General features: G+C 44.8%; 1 protein-coding gene across 2 annotated transcripts in view; it reads right to left on the bottom strand.

The window, feature by feature from the left end:
- Positions 1 to 20,741, bottom strand: part of pcdh17 (protocadherin 17) — a 54,033-nt gene that overhangs the window by 13,492 nt on the left and 19,800 nt on the right. For both annotated transcript variants that reach the window (XM_061067791.1, XM_061067790.1), the window contains exons 3-4: positions 19,050 to 19,108; positions 18,581 to 18,753 (exon numbers count right to left, since the gene is read on the bottom strand). In XM_061067791.1, the coding sequence (XP_060923774.1) occupies positions 18,581 to 18,753; positions 19,050 to 19,108 (232 nt within the window). The remainder of the gene's footprint in view (positions 1 to 18,580; positions 18,754 to 19,049; positions 19,109 to 20,741) is intronic.

Genomic DNA, 20,741 nt, shown 5'->3' on the forward strand with positions numbered 1-20,741 from the left:
ATGCATTGGTATGTTTTACTGATGAAAACACCGTCCTGTCTCCAAATATTGAGCAAAAATGATGAGAGCAGCTATAAAAGAAAAAACAAGTCGGCTTCACAGCCTACTTTTACAATGGGATTAGCTGGTGTTGTCTGAGGAGGAGACAGCGCCACAAGGAACAAAAAAGAGACGGGAAGCCACGGGTCAATAGTATCTCACTACCTTTACCTGGAGAGAGACATGGAGGGTGGCACAACGGGTGGCACGGAGACAAGAAGGGACTTATTAGAAGATGAGGCGAGAAGCGTGCTGAATCAGTGGCTAATCCTCCGTTTCCTCTAAGCCTGTGTAATTAGGACATGGGGGATTGCACCGTGACAGGGGATGCTTCTGGACCGCCTCGCTTTTTTTTCCCCTTCCTCCCTCTCTTTTGTTTATTTCTTCCCTCTTTAGCCCGGGTTTATGGCAGTTTGTCATCTAAATATAGCGTGCCTGTGTGCGCCTTGTCTTTATCGTGTGTGCATCGCAGCATGTTCCGTCGTAAGCAACATAAACAGACACAGCATGCCTGCACCATGTTTTATTTCTACTCACTACTACTTACTGTTTGCAGATGTGAGTGAGAGCGTACTCTTTTTTTCTGTGCCGCTTTGGTCGCTGCGTGAAACACTTAGATTGCATTTGGGCATATTTGTGGGGAATCAAATGGGCTGTTTCAGTCAAACGACACTTCCTTCATTGACACACAAACACACACACACACACACACACACACACACACACACACAAACACACCAAATAAACAATCGCACCATGTTTGAAGGGCACAGAAGAGCGTTAGCGGGGAGTACAGTATGGACCAGACATTAGGCCAGAGACCAGAAAGACTGATCAACATCCTTCTGCCTGTTAATAACCTTAATCTACTTCTTTCTCCCCCCCCAATCGTCGGCAGAGAAACTTGCCTTGGCCTATTTAGAGAGATAGCGAGCACAAGAAATAAAGTGAGAACGAAACAGAGAAAGAGAGAAAAAAAGGGGGGAGGGCAGGGAATTAAAAGAAAATTAAGCCGATCTGTGAGTCACCAGCTCATTACAGAAATCCTGTTTCCATCCGAGGAGAAAACAGGTTTAAAACACCCTATTAAAGAGAGAATGAAGGGAATCCTTTTGTTGCCAATTCACAGAGGGTCGTCTTTTGAAGCGCTTCACTCCACCATATTTTTACATTTTAACTATGCTACTTTAATGATGTTATTTTCCCAACACTCTACATTTGAGGGATCTCTTCTTGAACTGAGTGGATTTAGCAGCGAAACCGCGGCGACTGTGGTCCAGGTCCTGATAACTGGTCTTAAGCAACAGGGATAAACCCATTAAGACTTGTGGAGGCTTCATTCCGACAATCCGCACAATAACAAGATCCACCAGACATCGCACAATCCTGTCACATTTGCGGAGTTAAATCACTTTGTTTTATTGTCTCCCCCTTTCTCTCTCTCTCGCTCTCTCTCTCTCTCTCATTCCGTCTGCCTCTCTGTTTGTCGCTCTCTTCTGAACAAAGGGATTTGAACATCTCAGGGTGTCATGGCTTTGTGCGAGTAATCATTCCCATGTGTGCTGCTTTAGCAGGATTAGAGAAAGTGCTTCTGATTCCCTGTCTCAACAGAACTGTCACTGTAATATGACAACACATACACTCCACACTCTAGTAACATCGTCCTTACAACTACATCGGGGGGGGGGGCGGTGGTGTCTCGTGACCCCGACCGCTCTTAGCGTTGAGCTGTACGAAGCAAAGACAAAATTCGTTTAGGCAACCAAATTCATCCGAATCAGGAGGAAAAGGAAATTTCAGTTCGCCCAGTAGTTATTTGACAGCTTGCCGCCACAAGCAATACCTTCGTTATGGTGGCTGCAACTGGTCAAACTCAATAAAGGCAGGTAGGTGCAATGTGTCGAGAGGCTTGACACTCGAGCCTATTGCAATCCAAGAAGGAGCCAAAACCTAGAGGAGTGAATTCGTCATGGCTGCTGGCGAGCGGGAGGTTACGAGAAATATTTCAGAGAGAAAAATAACTGAAATGCATGTTTTCTTATAATAAATAAAAAAATACACATTAAATTCGAATTTCTTAATCTCAGTTCGGGCTAAAAACCGAGTTTGACAGTGGCTGGAGGACGAGATAGAAACACCACTGATCTGCACTGTTTATGATTTTTATTCAGATTATTTAAATCTGCAGTGGGATACCTCTCAAATCAAACTGAAAAACGCATTACTTACATGTAATTTGGTGACTAAGGGGGGGTGTCGACGCTGAAACAAGTTAATGCTGTAATATGTATTTGGCACCATCATCGCAACTGAATAAATAAAGCAGTAAATACAGTATAACTTACTTGACATGGATACTGGGACATCAAGGCCCTGTCTACATTATTAAAGACATTTTTTCAGCTGATATTTTATCCTGTTTTAAAAACGTATTTCTATGAGATTTGTTTTACAAAATCACTCCGTTCAAATGAAAACACAAAAACGAGCACAAGCGCTCAAACTATATTAATAAGACCCGGCAGTGCTAACCACATGTGGTGAAACTGATATGTAGACACAGTTTTTGTTGTTGTCTCTGACGCATGATTATTACACAAAACAACAGTGGGCATGCACCAATTACGGGTTGTACATGTGCACACTGATACACAGTGCAAGGGTTTGTTGTAAAAACAGCGTAGGAGAAAAAAGAAGAAGAACAAGTTTGTTTTTCAAAATATCCGCGTTTACCAGGGCGCAGATTAAATGTTTTCATTACCTGCTGCATCAAACAGTTCTGGCCTCAGCCTGCTTGTGCAATGCAATAAATCTGCCAAAGGAGGAGAAGAAACGTGGAGACGCTCCACCTGTAAATCTCCACACCGTGCGACATGGCGGCGCTCCACTCTAAATCTGTCCTCTAGCCCAACGTCCTCATGAACAATAAGAAAAGTGTACACTTTAGCATGTAGGCATTTGATCAATCGTGCCAATGAGCAGCAGTGCACCTCCCCTAAGGATATTGGCGGGTGTTGAGCGGAGGCTAAGTGGAAAGGTGGAGAGAGGTAGGCTCGAGTCGATGGTGTTGGCTTTCTCAGCCCCGGGGCCTAACGCGTTTAGAGCGCTAACTGACACACTTTGGATGTATTAACCACAGCGAACTCTGCCAGCCTGTCCTCCTGCTCCTCCTGCTCCTCCTCCTCTATCGCCGTCTGTCTGTCACCACTATCTTCTCGCCGTGGAGGACTCCGGGACATGCCTCGTGTTTCAGCAACATCGCTTTAGCATTGATGTTCCTCTGCGCTCCAGCCAAATTGGTGTTTGCAGTCTAGACACTGGTTGCTTGTGTCTCCGTGTGGATAAACACAGGCACACACACACCAGCATTCTCACTCGTCTGTTTATAAGTATGATTAGATTAAAAGAAACTGACGGAAATGCAATAACGGTCTATTAGTCGACCCGTCAGGGGGGATAATCATTTCAAATAGAAATGTGTTTTCCATCTCACTATCTAATTTATACTTTCTTTGCCTCTCCATCTGTTTCACTCCTGAGACTGGTTGGGTTATGAGCACAAGGCTTTAAAGTAGGCAGGGTTCAAGTCCGGGCCACTGCAATAAAAACACAAATAAATAGAAATATATAGCAATAAATAACTCTCAGACTGGGCTCATGAAAAAGAAAATCCACAAAGCAAGAGGACCCCGGCTCTCTCTGACAAAATGTATGCATTGAATTTGAAGGTGAGAAAAACAAGTCCCCTCAATTCACGCCGCCCCATTCTACGTGCTGGTTTAAGATTAGGGTCAAAGATTAGAAGGCTTACACAAGATAAGAATGGGATTAAAAGAGCTCAGAGATGTAAAATTACAGATCAGAGAACTGTTGAAAACACACCTGAATTGTAAACACATAACTCATAACACGCCTGCCACCTGTCCTGCTGGACAATCCCGGCATCACGGAGGGGGGGAGAGAGAGAAAAAACAAAACAGTGCATTCCTGATGATAGAAAGGGAAGTGAATATTATGGAAGCAGCATCCAATATTCCGGAGAGGCATTCAGCACACATCAAAGGCTGCCTCTGCAGTAAGTCTGTTAGATTTGGGATTAATGGACTCCAGAGGGGCCTGGACACACATGCAGGCACGCACACACACACACACACACACACACACACACACACACACACACACAAACATTTACGCACACACACACGCACAGAAAATCCACTACCACAATTCCGCCTGATAAGATTCACAACCCAGGCTAGCAAAGCACTGCAGTGCAGAGTATATCTATTCCAGTAACTCTCCACAGTCGACTCTCCACTGCTCTGCTGCAGTGTGCGTTACAACACATTGTCAGTGTCGACAGTCGCACTAATTTCTTAGCATTCTGGAACATTTTTGGGCAATAAAAGCTTCCAGGTAGTTCAGCTGCAGGTTTTTTTTCCCGTGAATGCAGAGCAGGCTCTTTCCAGTCACGTCTATTTGATTGTTTGGACAAGTTCTTTATTTTGCTTGTCAAATTGCGGAGCACATGCCCGGACACACAAACACGCATGCATGCATACGTGCACCCGCGACTGTAACTCGCCTCCAGGCTCCACTGAGTTCATGCAAATTACAGAAATGCAAATTCAGGTGGTGAGGCTGCCCTGGCCTCTGATGCATTCTGGGGAAAAACACGACAAAAGGGGGGGGGGGAAACTCACAATGAATATATTTAGTTTAATCTCCACAGATAGAAAGACACAATAATCCCGTCCCTTGACCGTCTTTCCACCCCAGTGCCCAGACTCTTCCCATTCCACCAACCACCCCCCCTCTCTATCCCTCCTGCCCTCTGGGCTAAAACCACAGGTGCAGGCAAATGCAAACCACTGAGTGGAAAATGCTCGTTGACAGCATTCTGGTGGGTTTTGTGATTGGTCAGTGAACAATGAGGGACTTTCCTGAACCACTTGTCGTGCTGATGGAACAGCTGGACAGCAACACCAGACACGGATCAGGGTGGGAAGAGACCATGCGGAACAACGGGGACCTTAAAACTAAAATGAGATTCAGCCGAGCTCAAGCTCACTGTCATTTTTCCACAAACTCTGTGTGAGTCGCAAAGAAAACGTGTTTTATCGAAGAAGACAAACAAACAAAGTCAGTTAAGACAAATTCCCCCCATTTAAAAATATTTGTTTGTAATTGAAATGGCGCTTTCTAGTAATCAAGGTGTTCTGGATCAAATACGCACACAGTTGGATTTTTTGAAATTGTTGGATTTGAATTCATATTCCAGCAGCTCAAAGCTGAGAAAGGGCGACTGTGGCAATCACCTGTTGTTCAATACGTCCTGAATTCTGATGTGGTTGCCTGGATACAGCAACGGCAAGAGTCTATTTCCCATCAGTCCATGTGCACTAATTCACTGGTTCACTCTGCTATTGTCTGCCTGTTCTTTTTCAATTTTTTTTAGGAAACAAGTACGTGCATGCAAGCCGGAAACCCAGAGCCAGACGAGCACACCACAACCCGCTCTGTTCTCATCCACATGATCATCCTGAGCAGCATTATCACAATCTAGAGAACTAGATTATCCCCAGGCTCAAAACTTCATCCTCTCTGATCCCCACTTGGGAGCGGATGAGAGGCAGCACGGGGGGGGGGGGACCGTCACCCGGAATATCCCACTTGTTAATCAAGGCAGATTTTGATCACCTTGGGGGACAGATGGACAACTGTTTTCAAAACATGCCACGGCTTGCCTGCTATCGAGGACACTTCCCTCAACAACACCACGACTTCAGGAATGTTTATTTTCCACAGCAGACATCAGACAAGGCTGCAGATATTTCAGTTAATATGATTGTTGTTGTGAGGAGCCTCAGAAACAAGTGTCAACTATCATATAAATACATTGTTATTTAATTATTTAGATGAATGTCACAATATTGTTTATTGTGTGAAGATGGTGCTTTTAAACGCTTCATTATGGACGGAGAATGACAAACAGCAAAACAAACTGACGTAGATTTACTAATATGTAATACCTCTTCACAGTATTTACACAATAAGCATTAGCATTATATCCACATATTGGATTTTTTCTACATATTGCTATTGATTTAAGTTATATCGTGATAATGACTGAAATTGTGATATATCGCCCAGCCAACATGTATAAGGTGGCTCCAGTTTAAACCTGTTTCCGAGAATCCTACACATTTGCAAACACAGCCAACCAGTCATTGTCAGCGTGGTGTGAATTTCAATCACGTCTCTGTGTGTAAACCCGGCGATGAGGTGCAAACACCCGTAAAGACTCCATGAATATCCATCACGTTCGGCTGTTTACTCTGCGCGCCCGGCTAAATCTCCATAATAGATCTTTGTTGTGGTTTGAGGTGGGGACGGTGAGGTCAGCTGTTAATTGGCTGCTGGTAATTACAGCTGCATCTTAGGCTTGCCGACATTGTCTACGGGACCTTGGAGACCTCCCTTGCACCCCAACACACCGCAGAGATTACGGCATTGTACGGAAAATTACACAACTCGGATTCATGCATAGTGAAGTAGCAATTAAAACCCCTCATCTTGACTCTCACCCAGTTCTCACCCCCAGTCACTGAGGCGGATTGGGCTTCACACGTTAGCTATATAATGTCTAGAATGGGTTAAACTGCATCTATTTCCAGCGTGGTGCACCCTCCTACACCTCACCCCGTTCTTTTTGCCCCTTCCCCTCCTCATTTGAATGTTCAAGCTTGTCATTCCTGCGCTGCTTCCATCCTCTGCCAGTAGCCATGAGGGCGCTTCTCCCCCCCCACCCCCCCTCTGTGGGGCTGCCACCCAGAGAAGGAAGGCAGCGCTGGGGACAATAGCAGCCACCCAATTAAAGCTGTGTTGGCCTCGCAATTCCTCAAGGTATTGCCATGTGACAGTTTAATTAACCAAGCCCCTTATCTTAATTTAGCAGGATCAAAAAGTAACAAACTGAGGTTATCGGCGAAAAACACTCCCAGTCGCCGTCCACGCTTCCTCACCGAGACTCATACTCCCTCTCCATCTCCGTCGGCGTGCAGCTTCACCACCGGGCCACAAGTGGAACAGACACAGTTGATGAGCTTCATACAGCTCGCCTGTGTCTGTCGCCATCTGCACGGTTACAGCAAAGAAGTCTTTACTGTGCAAATGCATCGACGCATTTTTATTACATATTCATCGCAGCTGCAGAGGTCAGGCTAATGACTATTTATGCAGTCACAGTGCATGTTGTGGAAGGGTGACTCTCCGTGTGTGTACATGTGCCCGGGTGTTTACATTGACAGGTTTTTTCCTCTGAATATAAACCGGTGGCTCGGTGACTGCAGGGAGCCCGGGCACAATGCTACTTAAGCCAATCTCCCACGGAGCCCGCCTGCTGTTCCAACCCCTCCCCATCCGTCCATCCCTCCCTCCGTCCATCCCTTTCCTCGTTTCTTCAGTGCAGCCCCCTGTTTTTTTCCCTTTATTCCTCCAATCCACGTATGAGTCTCTTTCATAAATCCCCGCCTTAATGCCACCGCTTTGCAATTCTTCTTCTTTTTCCGACATTTCTGATCACCCCATTCACTTTCATCGCATAAACCACATCCCCCTCTCTTTGTTTTAGTGCTTTCTCCTCTTCAAATACTCCATTATCTACAGCACTGCAGGCGGCGGATGAAAGGACATTACTAGTTATGGTTGAACAGAGAAGAAGTCCTGATGCCTTGGACAGGCCAGACCCATTTATCTCTCTGGTTCCTGATGCAGGGTAACATGGGGGAAACAACGCCCCAGGGCGCCACAAATATTCATTCACATCAGCCAAGGAAGCGGCGTGGACACCGGGGCGCTCCACTTGTATCTAACTGATCCGGTGGAAGATGTGTTGAATTCACTGTCGAGGGACATTGCTTTTAACGTGCTTTCCGTTTCCACGTTATCAAAGCTGAACTATTCCCCCCCCGGTTTGTTGCGACCGGCACAGAATCGATCAAACAATCTGTCACTTGGTGCTTTTGTAATTAATAATGTTGCGGCATTCAATATCCTACAACTGAGCAGAACAGAAGTCAAACACCAACATTCTGTTATTCAAATGGAAAAAAAATATGAGCTAGTACGCTGATTGTGGCTGTTCCAGCAAATCCATACAAATCCTTATGAATAAAACACTTACTGCCATTTCAACTGGGTCTAAAAATCTTAAGTTGCATTTTGTTATCGGCAAATGCGACTTCAAACAAATGCTTAGATAATGACGCAGAGCCACTCAGTCGCACAACGAGCACCAACCAGTTTGCCAAGGAGCTGGTCTGCAGTCAAATCTGGAGCCGAGCTGCACGCGTAATTCAATAACCGAGCAGCGGGGTATAGCAAGTGAAATGCGTATGATGAAATCAAGAAGAGAAGAAATAAGACCAGCGCCAGCCGTGACTTCACCTCCCACAATATTGTCACCGGCTGACGCGAGAACCTCGGAGATGGAACCGACAACCGGAACCCGACGCACGGAAAAAACTATTAATGTCAGCGCTGCACCGACTGCTTCTCCTAACTCTCCACTGTTACTAAACCTCTGCCTACAAACGACAGCAAAGCAAGCGGCTCTTTCACTTTCGCAGTTTGTAAGCAGTAGCAGGTTTCACTTGATTGCTTATATGCCATCGTAAAATTCGAAACCAGTCAAGTTTTCGATGAATGTGACATTGTATATGAATGAGAAATGATAGGGAGGAGGTTAAAAATAAAGCTATCCCAGCATATGTAAAAGAGTGTGGTTAATGTCTAGAATTACATCCACACGCACACACACACACACACACACACACACACACACACACACACACACACACACACACACACACACACACACACGTGCACAAGTGCCCGGCTGTCCGTGGACAGAGGACAGATGGCTGCGCAGTGGCTCGGGTCCAGGAAGTGACGACGTTCTGTATCATTATAATCTGCTCCGTAGTGTCCTCCCCACTGCTGTGCTGGACAACATGTTTCGCCCACTGAGAGCAGATACTGACACAGCTCCTCTGCTGCTCTGTAACACAATACTCTGAGCAAGGCACACTGATAACAAATTCAATTGGTGTGTGACCTCTGCTCGCCTGAACCTTTAAATCTGCACACAAATTGGAATTTTTCCACAGTTATTTTCTAATGAAGAAGAAAGAAAACGGAACAGTGGAAGGCAGCATTGTGTTCTGAAGCACTCGGCCTTGTAGGAGCGTTGGACTCCACAAAGGAGTTAATACTGTCAGTCAGTCAGTCAGTGAATCTGCGACACGCACACGGATACGAGCGCAAGGCTGCAGAGCATTGATTCTGATCCGCCATTCAGCCTGTTTGTGAGAGCCCACCTGATGCCACCCAAAAGTGGAAAAACTGCAGCAAACATCTGCACTCTGTGAATGCACGACCACATTTTCTCAATATATATCAGTATGGGAAGAAGTGAATACAAACTAAAATGTGTGCAAGGTGAACACACATTTAACTGAGCTTTTTATGATTCCAGCTTAAAAAGGAAGTTAAAATAAGACCCAATGATTGGACGATGATACGAGACACCAATATAATATTCTTTACTTTACTGAATAAAAAGTACAGAAAATATGTACATTTGTTTAAATTTTACACCGAGGAATCATGTTTATTTTTTTCATTCAAGTTCTGTAATTATGCTTTGCTTCATGCTTATCTTTCTATATAAAAGTTAAACTGTCAAATTACATTTCTTTGTCATAAGGTTTTGATAACAACATCTATGGAATCATTGCCACATCTGAATCTCAGGATTTACATTAAATGTCAATGCATCCATTGGGCTCTAGTTAAAACATAGGCTGCTCAGCTGTGGGGCTCCGCTACACTGTATTTAAATTCATTTCACACAAAGCACAGACACCCGTTCTGCATTGTTGTTGCTCACGTGATAACAAAGAGAACAACTGCGAGCCGAAACTCGTCTGTTGTGATGATGGAGCTGATAAATACACTGGATTTCCTCCCTCGTTTTTGTGCGGCAGAACAAGTTTGGCAGTTCCTTCTCACCGGTGTGAAAACACTCACTCTGGCTGATGATGTAGGTTAACTAGTGTGTTTACAGCAAAGCAAGTCTGTGTGCATGTGTAAAGTGTAAACATGAAATATGCGAACTAATCAAACCGCCTCTCTCCGTCTCGCTCGCTGAGATCTACTGAACACAAAAGAGCTGTTAAAAACAAACAGATTCAAATTCATCTGCAGGTGAGAATTCTGACAGGAACTTACACTTACACTTCAGGATAAAAAGTGTGTTTAAGGCTATGCGTGTGAACACTGTTTTCCACAGAGCTGCGGAGGCATCGCACAACAACACAACAGCACCAGAAAAAACAGCAGCAACAACAATAAGAAGAACAATCGCAGAGGTTTCACAGCGGATGAAACCTTAACAATGCGGCTGAGAAGTGATTGACTTTAAATCTCCATGACGCTCTGGACTAATCCTCATGCTCAGCGCGCCTACACTTTTTTAAATAGGCCTTAAATAACATCCCCACAGCCTTTAATGGCTTTGTATGTTTTCAACGTCTACTGTGAATGAGCACCCACTCAGATTAATACTCTGTAATGGTGTGAGGAGAGAGAATGGGCAGCTGCGAGCGTTTAAGGAGCAGCACACTTTACTGGAAGTTGCATAAGAAACACTCAATGGAATCCGACATCGTTTTCTTCTACTTTTGTCTTGGACGAAAGGTCCAGTCGTGTAATGGTGAGAGGTTGTAATGGCGCTCGGAGTGAAATAAGATGTATTTTTACTCATCGCCTCCATAAACATGCCATAATTATTAACTGCAGCGATCAGGGTGAAAGGGATAATGTCAAAGATTTATAGCCTGAGTGGTAAGAGTCAGAGATATTCATCAACCCCCCCCCCCCCCCCCCCCCCACTCCAATGCTGCGGTGCCACAGTGCTTGAGATGGGCTTCACTGGCTGAATGAGGATCAGGGGGTGAGCTGCCGTGCAGGCGGCCTGAGAGGTGGGAATCACACACACTGCAGCCACTCCACCCCCAGATATCACACACACACACACACACACACACACACACACACACACACACACACACACACACACACACACACACACAGCACAAGAGGAAGGACGCAAGAATGGACATTACCCTCCGTGAACCGAAATCATAACAATGGAATTTTAATAAAAACTTTGTGTATTAAAAAAAAATGGACTAATCCCTTTAAATCTTCAATAATGAGGGAGAAGAAATCCAAAGACTGTGATATTTCCCCTCCCTTCACCCCACAAGATTTGAGGCTTTCCACGGGATTCCACTAGCTTAGCCGCAAATCGCCTCACTGCTGCGCGATACCGCCGTATCCTCTAAGAATAGGGTGAACACACGATCTGGCACATGCGGATGGGCGCAATCACACACACACATATATATATATATATAAATATATATATATATATTTACACACACACGCCCGCACACAAATCATATTTGACTTTGAGTGACGTATTCCTGGTCCAGACTGCTGATTGTTTTAACTTTTCCCCATCAGGACAGGAGCCGGTGATGTTGCCATGATTCAGGCGATCAGCCCGGCCGGGGACAGGCCACACGGAGCCGAGGCTCCAAAAGATGAGGAGCCACAAACAGAGATGGATTCTTCGCTGTCATTTGATATTCGTAAACATGTAAAAAGACTCCTTGAGAGAAAAGAAAATTGTATTTGAAATAGATAATTATCGATGAGAAGAGCAAACAGGCAGCCGGTGAGAGGCAGAGAGGAGGAGTCCCTCTCGCGGTGCTGGGAGAGTTCACTGGAACGACACACATATAGAGCGTGTCTCCGCTGAAACAACAGTGTAAACACACTCTGATGGCCTCAATTAATCTTGTTTAAACAGACAGATGTGATAGCATCACATGAAACCACGACTGCTCCATATGCTACCTGTTCACAGTAATGTTTGTAAACGGACTAATTACAGAGCTCTCAAACGAAGCTCCTCACTCTCGGCAGATGTTTGTCCATTAACCTGCAGAACGATTACTTCGGTATGGTGTGAAGGAACAGTCACACATTAAAATTGGCCTCCATGCACTGGAGAACACACATTTCATTGTGCTGACTTGCTAATGAGAGATGTTTATGATATAGATGTTCTGATACTGGCCTTGGAACTGGCTCTATCTGATACTACATCTTTGAAATATATTAGTTTGTCAGTTTGTCCACCATTAGTTTGTCAGTTTGACTAGTGGCAGAAACTTGGACTATGGTCAGAAAAGGTCTCTGGTTCGTCTCTGGTTCGACTCCACGGAGAAACAACAAAAAGACGAACCTGGATTGATCTGTCAAAAAATCCAAGAGGATTCTCCCTACCCTGTCTAGTGCCCCTGAGCAAGGCACCTTACTCCCCCAACATCTGCTCCCCGGGCGCCGTACATGGCTGCCCACTGCTCTGTGTGTCCTGCACCAGATGGGTTAAAAGCAGAGGTTAAATTTCCCTCCTTGCATGAGTGTGCTTATGCATGTCTGTGCATGTGTTTGGGACAAATAAATGTATCTTAATCTCGTATCTTAAAACTGCAATCTTTAGCAGTTGCGCTGTTCTCTCACTGCCAACTTTTTTTGTTTCAAACCGTGAAGGAAAAGTCATTGTTGGTAGCCTCGGCCAGAACTGTCAAACTCTCAGCAATATGCAAATATTTCACACGGGAAAGTCCCGCAACTAAAACAGCAACATGTACTGAGATTTCAAAATGGGCTGCAGCACTTTAACAGCTATTTAAAGGAGTAGAATTGTTGTGCATTCATAGATTTATTCATTTCTGTTCTCTTGAAATCACAAAAGGATTTAACTCTCTGTATTTGTGTTTTCAAAGGCTTTAACATGAGCCAGGCCAAACAACAATAAATAATCATCACTTCCATACAGGGTTTGTAGTGTACAGCTTTTAAAATACATTATATTGGTTGTTATTTCCCTAAATGCTCAGCATCGGATTGATCCTCAGATCAGCCGACACTCAAAGTGAAGGTGAGTCCTTATCAGGAAGAGAAAAATAGTATCTTAACATCTCTAAAAGATTTGAGCTTTAAAAAACTTGAGTTCTTGCTGAACTGATTTACGGAAGATCGCAGTTACTCTACGAGGATTTCCTTTTTTTATTCATCGTGTTTTTTCCCCAAGTGTAAATCAAAAAGACATTTGGTGTCATATTTATTGTTGATACTGATGATACAACACTTGGATTGTTAGCCATTTATGTACCGCTGCAATAAAGCCCTTTATTCATATGGCTGAAGGATATGAGAAGTGTGAATATTATGTATTTGAAAATCACATGCACTTCATGCACCGTTAATGGAAAAGAAAAAAAGCCAGCACTTTCAAATCCTCACAGCAACAGTTCCTTTCTTACATTTCATCCAGAGTTCAGGATACTTGCAGTGATGCTCGTCTATAAAACTCTCAAATGGTTTGGAGCCAAAATCTGTGGCCGTCTTTTACTGTATGAGCAACTTTTGCCTGTCAGGTCATCAGAGTGCAAACTGAACACAGAACCAATCCTGTGCACCACAGAGATGGACCAAGCTGCCAGATGAGACCACAATTCAATCCAGGTCTAAAAACTGCTCCTTTAATACTCATCCAAAGCCTTTTTCCTTCATTTTCTCACTCCTGTATTCACATCTCTGTTCTGACCTCTTTCGTTCTCTTTGCATTTTAATGTGTTTATCTCTCTTTTTTAATGCATTTAACAGATGATGTGTAAACTCTTTGAATCGCCTCTGTGTTTGAAATGCGCACGACACAAAGACTTGTTTCGCCTCGCCTTGATGAATAAATGTCTGAAAGCCAGTTTGTCCGTCCGCGAGATGTGGACATGAGTCATGTTCTGGCAGTGCCGCTGCTCCGTCACATCACTTTGGATACGCTGCCCGCTGGCAAAGTTTCAGAAGAAGTGCGTCTTCAAGCATTTCGGCAACTCGATTTTGTGTTGCTTTGTTCACTTGTTGTCGTTTCGTTTCTCTTCTTTTTTTTCCCAGGGATTTCGATTGTGCTTTGTCTGAACTCTGAGTTTCTTTCTTCCACTTTGTCACTCTCCTGCTTGTTCAACTTTGCATTATGAACAATATTTTACCAAGAACAGAGAGCGTACAGAAAAATGTCTGGGAAACAAGGAACGATAACAATTCACCCATCAGACTGTGGTACAGTTACATTGTGACTGTGCAACAACTACGTATTTTCTTTTTATCTTACGTTATCTTATGCTTGAATAACCACGTTTAAGAGAATAATATATTTAAATATCTGCAAAATACATTATAAATTCATTATTCATTGCAACCACAACTGGCCTAAATGCTCTGGGTAAAACAAAGTGGCATGTGTGTTCATTATGAATTCATAACAAGCTGATTCTGCTGCATTTGAATACTAAACTCAGAAGCATTCAGATCACGGATGTAATACTCATCTACACCAGTCCCAATAAAAACCCTGTCTGCATTTATCTGTCCATGAAATATGAACGATGTTGAATGGAATGCCCTTTTCCGACAGTCAGATAAAGGTTTATTGAACGCCAGAGTGAGCGTAGAGGTTGCCATGGCTACAAGTGTGAAAAGGGCATCTGATCTGACTTCTGACCAGTCAATTAATTTTGGAATTGCATTTTTTTTTCTTCTACTTTTTAATCAAAGGTCCATTCATGATTCAAAATTAACTGCGGCGAATAAAAAAGAAGAAAGAGATGAGATTGCAACGACTTTGGAGAAGTACAGTAATTCTAGAGACTTAAGATTAAGACCTCCACAACGGGAAGAAGGGGGAATATTTAAGACCGATTAAAGTCGAAAATATTAGTTTGGTCTCAGTGTGGATTGATGGAAATAATTTTAAAAAAACACGCTTCACAAAACAGCACAGAAAGACTTAATTTTCTCATAGTTTTACAGATGAATTTATGTAAGGCTGCGCCCGCCTCCTGCTGGGACTGTTACAATACCACTAAGAGGTCTCCAACAGCCATTAGGTGAAATTGCTTCTTAAAAATGTTTATCACGCTTATTATTTCGGGTTCTATATTTAGCCTAATAGAAATGCTAATGATAGGTATAACAAAAGTGGCCGAAATTAGACAGCACTATGTCTAAAGGAATAAATGGGCTCTCATTGTTCCCAGGGGAACATTCACATACAAGTACACTTACAGTACGATATCCTGTGATGTCATTAAGGCAATAGGACTTCGTTGTTTGACGTGAGCAGTTTTGAAGGATAAAATATGTCGGTAATGTACTCTAACAAACGGCTGAAATGTCAACTTAATTAAGCTGTGGAAGGAGAAAAGGTATTCCTGTGAAGGATTAGCTAGTAAACACTCAACGGCTACAAGCGATCGCTGCATAAAATTCAACTTCATTCCAGTAAATCGAAAATATTTCTTGATTTAAATTCCTTTAGCTGAAAGATTCATATGGCACCAAGGACTTCTCTCCTGTGCTGTCATAGGAACGCTCCTCACTGTCCTTGTAGCAGCAGCAGCTCCTCCTCACACCTCCCTCCCCTCCTCCGTGCTGCTCATATGAAAAGAAGGCAGGAGGTGGTTTGATTATAACTCTCCAAATGCAGCTAATTAGGATAGGTCGGCTGCTGCAGTGGAGCGGTATCTGTCCCACCAGGCTCCTCCTCCTTCCCCATCCCTCTCTCTCTCTCTCCATTTCCTTGGACAGCCCTATCAGTGGGTACCATCTCTCCACGCCACCGCCGCCTGTCTGCTGGTGATAGCGACTGTGGCAGTTGTCTCCACAGAGGCGAGCGATGTGCTGCCAGCCGATCCGACGGAGCCAGACAAGCCGGCATCAGCGTCTGCGGCGGGCGCATTGGAGCGTGAATGAATCGCCGTTTAAAACTGGCCCACACACAAAAAAAAACAAAAAAAAATGCATTTGATATACTTGAGCTTAATTAATACATTGCAACCAATTTCGCAGGCCTAATTAATCAATTTGCAACTGGTCCCTGGTGCGAAGATTTCCCAGATTATGTTGTCTGGAAGGAAGCTGCACTGATCATCAGAGGAGAAGATGAATTACAGGCGTGGAAATGGGGGAGTTGTGTGTTTGTTCTCTGCCTATTACCAGAGGAGTTGCATAAATAGCAGCGTGGAGGGAAAAGGGAAAAAAAAAGGGGCGACAAATTCAGAAAAACAAAAAAAGAGAGTCGCAACTGTGAATGCCTGACAACCTGGTGGGAATAAAGGCTAATAAAGAGCTGAAACCGGGCTGAGGATTGATTAGGACTTGAACTACATGATTTTGTGCACTTGTAGTTCTGTTTGTACGGAGCCAGCGAGCGAGGCCGCAGCGTCCTGGCAAGCGAGCAAGCAGGGAGAGCTACAGAGAGTAATTGGGAAGGCTCGGAGAGGAGGAGAGGAACAGAGGACATGAGATGGATGAGGGGTGGGGGGGGAGAGAGAGAGAGAGAGAGAGAGAGACCTATGAAGTAGCTGCTAAGTGCTGAGATGTGAAGAAAATAAGCCGGCAGGAAAATGACCCCGGGGAACGGTGACCAACGACAAGCTCCCTTTTTTCCTTTTTTCCCTCCATTTGATAACAGACCTACTGTACATGAGTGTGCGCGCAGGGAAGCGATATCTGACTGTTTTTTTCATAACAGCCCTTTCTTTTAACACTGAGCGTTATTAATTTGCCATACAATTACTACAATATATCACCTGTTCGTGAGGGCGGTGGGTTTGAGGCACGGCGGCAGATGGGACTCGGCTCTTCTCGAGGCTCGCCAGGTACAAGGTGACCATCTCGGGCGATTCATATTCAGCAGCAGGAGGACGTTAAACGAGAGAGCGCTCCTCTCTGAGCCGGCCACATTGTGCTTTGAGAGTTATCTAATGTAAATGTTAACTCAGCGCCCGGCGTAATTTGTCGCTTTGGAGCGTTCAGCCGGTGTCTTTGCGAATTAATAAAGATGCCCTGGAACACCGCTCTTGCACCACGCCTTGCCCCCCCCTCACAGCTTAGCCGAGCCCACATGTTATTGGCTAAACACAGCCAGCTGCAGGCGGTTAACTGTCTAATCTCACATTAATCGATTTCCCCCAAAACAAGGGTAGAAGGAGGAGTGGAACGAAAGTCATGGAGCGGCGTGGGGTGAGAGCGCAGCGGAGGGTGAGAACAAAAGGGGAAGGGGGCAGAGATGAGCGGGACACGGGCCAGAGGCGGGTTACGGACCTTTCGATGATTGTTTGCCACCGCTGGACTCGAGTGCGTGCGTTTCTGTGCAGGTGCGACAATGTCCTTGTTTGAGGCCGTCAACAGGAAATTGATCGAGGTCAACGTCCAAAAAATATGTTCTATTTGCTCAGCGCTTCTCGTCTGCTCCGGCTCAAACCCGCTTTAAGCTCCCATTGTCATGTGTGTTGTCTGTATAGATTCCTTTCAGTCCCTCATGGACAATTAAATGAGAACATTTTCAAAATGAGAAACATATGGAGTTCTTTAATTGGCCAATTCTTCTTGCCAACGTGTGGGGCTTTTTTTTTTTCATACTATAAACCAGTGGAAGTGATGGGAAAAAATGCTATCTAGTCAGACATGCGTATTGGAGCACAGAGCGTTGAACAAATTGTCATTGTCCTTCCGCGCGGAGTAAAACAGCCCTTCTGTTCTCTGGATTAATGGCATCATTACAAAGAATCCATGTCTGGTATACAGCGCCTCACTTCTGGATGCAGTCGGTGAGATACATACATCTCGGAGTAGTGAATTTGTATTTCTTTGGGAATACCTGTGCGGTAATGGCCCACACCGGGGAGAAATCCACCAAACCTCCTGTCCCATTACTTCTCGACCTACTGTACAGTGCAATCCTGGCTATTCTCGCCTCCTCTGACCTTGCACTAATCAAGTGAGGTGGCTCGGGTAAGGGAGGACTGCAACAACTCACATCTGGGGAGTTATTGTTCAACACATGTCATGTGTAATCTGCCCGACCCACAGCGCTTAGAATAATTATTCATATTTAATCACCACACTACGAAGCTGCATCGCCTGCCGCTCACTAAGTCATTTTCCATGTTCCATTATCAAAGTTTCAGAGACGGGTGCTCAGGGAAGGGGGACTAAATGGAGAGGCTGAAGTAGTTGGGCTTATAAAAACATAATGGGCTTGTCTGCTTTGATAAACTGAGGACGTGTGTAGAATGCACACTCACTCACACCCTCACACACACACACACTCAGACACACACATCAAATGGGAAAAGTCTAGAGAACAAAGTATGGGGAGAATAAAGTAGCCAAGAATAAGTTGAGATTGTGATTGCGAGTGTTCAGGCAAGTCAAGAGCCCAATCCTTAATACAAAGAACTTCGGCACAGAAAAAGGGATTGATAGCCGCTGGAGTGTTTTTCGGCACCGTGCTGCATCTTTCACCTGTGGTGCAGTCACACGTTTTCCAATGAGGGCTCACCTTGCTCCAAAGGCGGCGGCTTCACGCCAGTAGCCTTCAACTTGAGGGCTTCTTTTGCAGACATGTCACAGCAGGAGCCCTTATTGGTGTCCTGGTCGCTGTCGGCCTGGTCGCTGTCGCCGTGGCCGCTGTCTCTGAGGCTCGCTCGCTCTGGGTCTTTGAATGTTGAACTACTAAAGACATTAAGAAAAAAAAAGGAAACAGCGTAACGACACGGTGCTTTTTTCTGTTTTTTTCAAAGAGAGGAAGAAAAGAGGGCAGGTGTGCATTTTTTACGGGATATAGCCAATACTGTGAGTGTCCACGTTTAAACCTAATTAAATGTACATGCCCCTTTCTTCTTCCTGCCACAACTCAGTAGGATTATTTGTCAGATGAGTAAATGTTGGTATATTGCGTTGGGACTGCTGGAGAAAAGAAAACAGAAAAGGTCTGAGATGTGATGACGGTTACGAATCCGAACTCTTACCTTTGAACAAACTGTTGTCTGCTGCCCATATAATTAGGCTCAGTGGGGAAATTGTCCGTCTGTGGAGAAGAGAGAGAGAAAAAAGGGATGTAGTGCGGCTCTACAGAAAGGAATCCTGCTGTGAGACAAGGTATCGTGGCATATGATTTATTGCAGAGGAAAGATAAAGAGAATACTAGAGACCAAACATATAAAACACACCAATTAGACATCATGTATTCAATGACTACCAGTGTCAACTTAACATCCAGTGACCTAAATTACTGCACAAAGATGCACAGAGATTCAAAATAAAGTTTGCCACTTCCAATCTGTTCTGTTTTCTGTATCACCACATGCACGGGGGGGGGGGGGGGGGGAATTGTTTGTGTGAAACTGGGACGTCTGTGTGCTCGACTATGTGAGGTCTGTTTGCTTTTGGGTTACATGATCATACACAGGGGGGGGGGCTTCATGCTCTGTGGATCGATAGAAAAAGCACACACGCACACGCGCTTGTGCACACATGCACACAAAGAAGACACGCTGAGACACAGTGTGGCATGTAGGACGAATACCGCGGCAGAACAGAAGACTGGTACAAACCCCGTTCTTCATAAACTGTATAAACACTCAAACACAATCCTCAGCCCCGGTGTTGTGCAGCAGTGCATCGCAGACTGGATCAATCACATTGGCACTGGAAAGAGCTGGACGCGCCTCTCTCTCTCCCAGTCTGTCTGCCTCTCGTTAATTACAGCAAAGGACGGTATATGAGGGGATTTTAATCATCTCCATTGAGATAAGGGGCCACAAAGATCCCAGTGTGCTTCCTGGCTTTTATAGAAATGCCTGTTAACCTCAGCGATAATGAAAACAACTAATGTAAAAACAATTAAATGCATCCACCCCGCCCCCGTGAGGCTGGACTCGAGCGTATGTGCGGTTCGTTCACTTTGAATGGGGCGCTGCATTGGCGGCACCATCCAAACCAGGATGTTCTCAAAGGCAGGTGCCAGCCAATCAAATCCCGGCAATGCGAAAGAGGAGGCAGAGGCAGTGGCTGACCTATGTGTTCATATCGTCATGGTTCTTTTGTCTTAAGGAGGTTAGCAAGACCGCCAGCTATGAGGGCTGTCGTCATGACGATTGCGCCGGCATCAAGCGCCGGCTGCGCCCATCATCGAGCGTTGAAGGTAAAAGCATTCGTGTGATTCCAGCATAATTCATGAAGAACACAGGCAGAGAGAAAAGAATGCGTTTGCAGGAGAAGCTAAAAGTCCCAGGTACACAGAAGCAGAGAGGGTGGAAACAAACACCTTCAGGAGAAATAGCTTTCATATTGTGTGAGTGGTATTCATCACGGCAACACAAATAATTTCCCTATGTAGTGCACAGCTCTCGCTCTTGAATTGAGAGCAGTAAAATGTCATGTTCGGTGAGTAATGCTGGCTTGTGCCGGGGTTTTTCACATGCACAGCTTGACTCACAGTCAATACAGTATTTCAATGTCATCCGTGCTCCGCGGTGGCTCCGTATGAGAACGGTGTGTGTGAAGGTCACATGGGCCGCCTCTGTACTTTGACGTTCCGTGGTTTTGCCAACACCTTTTCTCTCTACCTAAACCTTCTATTGCACCTCCGCCTCCTTCAAAAAGCTTAGAAAGAAAACACCCACAGAAAATTTGACATGAAAGGATGGGATCTGACCACA

Source organism: Limanda limanda, chromosome 3 (assembly GCF_963576545.1).
Source record: "Limanda limanda chromosome 3, fLimLim1.1, whole genome shotgun sequence".
Taxonomy (NCBI): Eukaryota; Metazoa; Chordata; class Actinopteri; order Pleuronectiformes; family Pleuronectidae; genus Limanda; species Limanda limanda.